The sequence below is a fragment of the Triticum dicoccoides genome, unplaced genomic scaffold (genome assembly GCF_002162155.2).
Source record: "Triticum dicoccoides isolate Atlit2015 ecotype Zavitan unplaced genomic scaffold, WEW_v2.0 scaffold56357, whole genome shotgun sequence".
NCBI classification, from domain to species: Eukaryota; Viridiplantae; Streptophyta; class Magnoliopsida; order Poales; family Poaceae; genus Triticum; species Triticum dicoccoides.
The window spans coordinates 1-1,906 of NW_021282251.1; the positions used below are offsets into that span (position 1 = coordinate 1).

At 50.3% G+C, this 1,906-nt stretch overlaps 1 protein-coding gene across 1 annotated transcript; it reads right to left on the reverse strand.

Moving 5' to 3' along the window:
- Positions 1-372: 372 nt before the first annotated feature.
- Positions 373-1,583, reverse strand: LOC119346969 (leucine-rich repeat extensin-like protein 5). The gene is made up of 3 exons (XM_037616018.1): positions 952-1,583; positions 770-856; positions 373-662 (listed from the first exon to the last, which is right to left on the reverse strand). The coding sequence occupies exons 1-2, from the start codon at positions 1,556-1,558 to the stop codon at positions 771-773; spliced, it is 693 nt and encodes a 230-aa protein (XP_037471915.1). The 5' UTR covers positions 1,559-1,583; the 3' UTR covers positions 373-662; position 770.
- Positions 1,584-1,906: the final 323 nt, after the last annotated feature.

Genomic DNA, 1,906 nt, shown 5'->3' on the forward strand with positions numbered 1-1,906 from the left:
ATTTTGTATCGTCTTTTATGCGCGACTTGAGCGTTGCTCTGTTCTTGCTGAATGTGCTCCTTCTCTGCTTCTGTACTTTCTGAAGTTGCTCCCTCCTCTGCTTTGCTCTGTTCTTTCTTTCTGAAGGTTCTCCCTCCTCCGCTTTGCTCCATTCTTTCTGAAAATGCTCTGCTTCTGCCTTCTTTGCCGTGACTTGGTGTTTGTGCTGCTGCCATATCCTGTTCCATCAACACGACCATTCCGAGTGCGCCTCATGGAGAAGCCTCAATGCCCGATCGATCGGTCACATAGTACGATCCAAAGAATTTCGTGTATGAACAGAACCAAACATGCACGCATATACAGTAGACCACATCAACACAAACAACACAATTATGGGCAGCAATAACATAATATGCATCTACTAGTTTATATATTACCCAATAGCGATTACATGATTGATAACTCTACTAATAATGTACGTAACTGAGTAGCACTGGGAACTACGTATGAAGTACGCTCTGAACCCCTAAACGCTAGCCTAGCTGATCGATATTTTTCTTGGTACCTAAACGAAACCAACTAGAACGATAATTTGACTCTATATATCCAGATAATCTAATCCTGACGAAACCATATTCGATCCATGCATCCATCCTTTTGCCACTTTAGCTAGGGTGATTCTGCAACACAAAAACGCCAAGTCAAAAATAATGTTAGAGGCTAAACATAATACTACAGAAATAATTTAAGGCTATTGTTCAACGCATATATGAGAAATCAAGATCACCTTAAGGTGATGGTGATGGCGCGGGAGAAGCAGCAGCAGGAGGCGCCGGAGACATAGCTGGAGGCGTCAGCGGCGGCAATGGTTGGGCTGTCAGACCATCACAGGTTAATCAATCTCCTTCAAAGAAGAATATATAAGAAAACAAAAAAACAGGCAAGACAGCAGGGGTTGGTGCAACTTACTGCCACACGAGAAGATCGTCTGGAAGGGTATCATGGCGCCGCACCTAGCCGGGAGGATGAGCATCCGGATGGGATCGATGGGCTTGGGGAACAGCTTGCTCATGCCGCCATTGTTGTTCAGGCCGTGGCACAGGCAGATCGGCGCGCTGCTGATGACCGACTTGAGGCCATCGCAGCATGCGCCCGGAGGCGAGAACACGGTGATGTTGGTGAGGTAGTCCATGCATGGTATCATGGCCGTCAACGGCGTCAGGCACTCCTTCGAAGGTGGCGGTGGTGGCGATCGAGTGGGGAGTGGGATGTGTGGCATGCCGGGGATCTGAGGCAACCCTTGGGATGGCGGTGCACCAAAGAGCGGAGGCAGGCCGGGGATCTGGGGCAATGGCGGGAAAAGGGAGCGGAATATTGGTGGTAGGCTGGGCATACCGGGGATCTGAGGCAGTGGCAGGCTGGGAAGAGACGGGGAGCCTCCATCGGCCGTGGTGGTGGCTTTGGCTTCTTCTTGGTTTGCGGCGGCGGACCAGAGCCTCGCGTCAGACGGCTGCAGCGTCGCTGCGATGGCCAGAAGGGCAAAGAGCACGGCGACGGTGTGCTTGGAGAGCGCCATCGTGTGCGTGAGGGGAAGGGACGGGCTGGAGAGGAGGATGGGTGGATGGATGGTGCTATCGTGGAGAGCATATATATAGCTCCGGCTGGCTGGCAATCTATGTTAGAGATAGAGAGGTTTGAATATTGGGATACCTATCTGAATCTAGTCTAGAATCTAGAAAAGATTCCTACGTCTAGATAGAGTACAGCTGGGGTACGCATATGGATGGAATACAGTCCCTGGACGTTGTCCATTATGCAGATAGAGCTGGGCGTTCAAACAAGCCATTTGCATGCAACGTACTGTTGGTGCATAATTCGATTGGTGAGCTAGCTGCGGTTTACAAGATTATCTTCTTCACCCCCC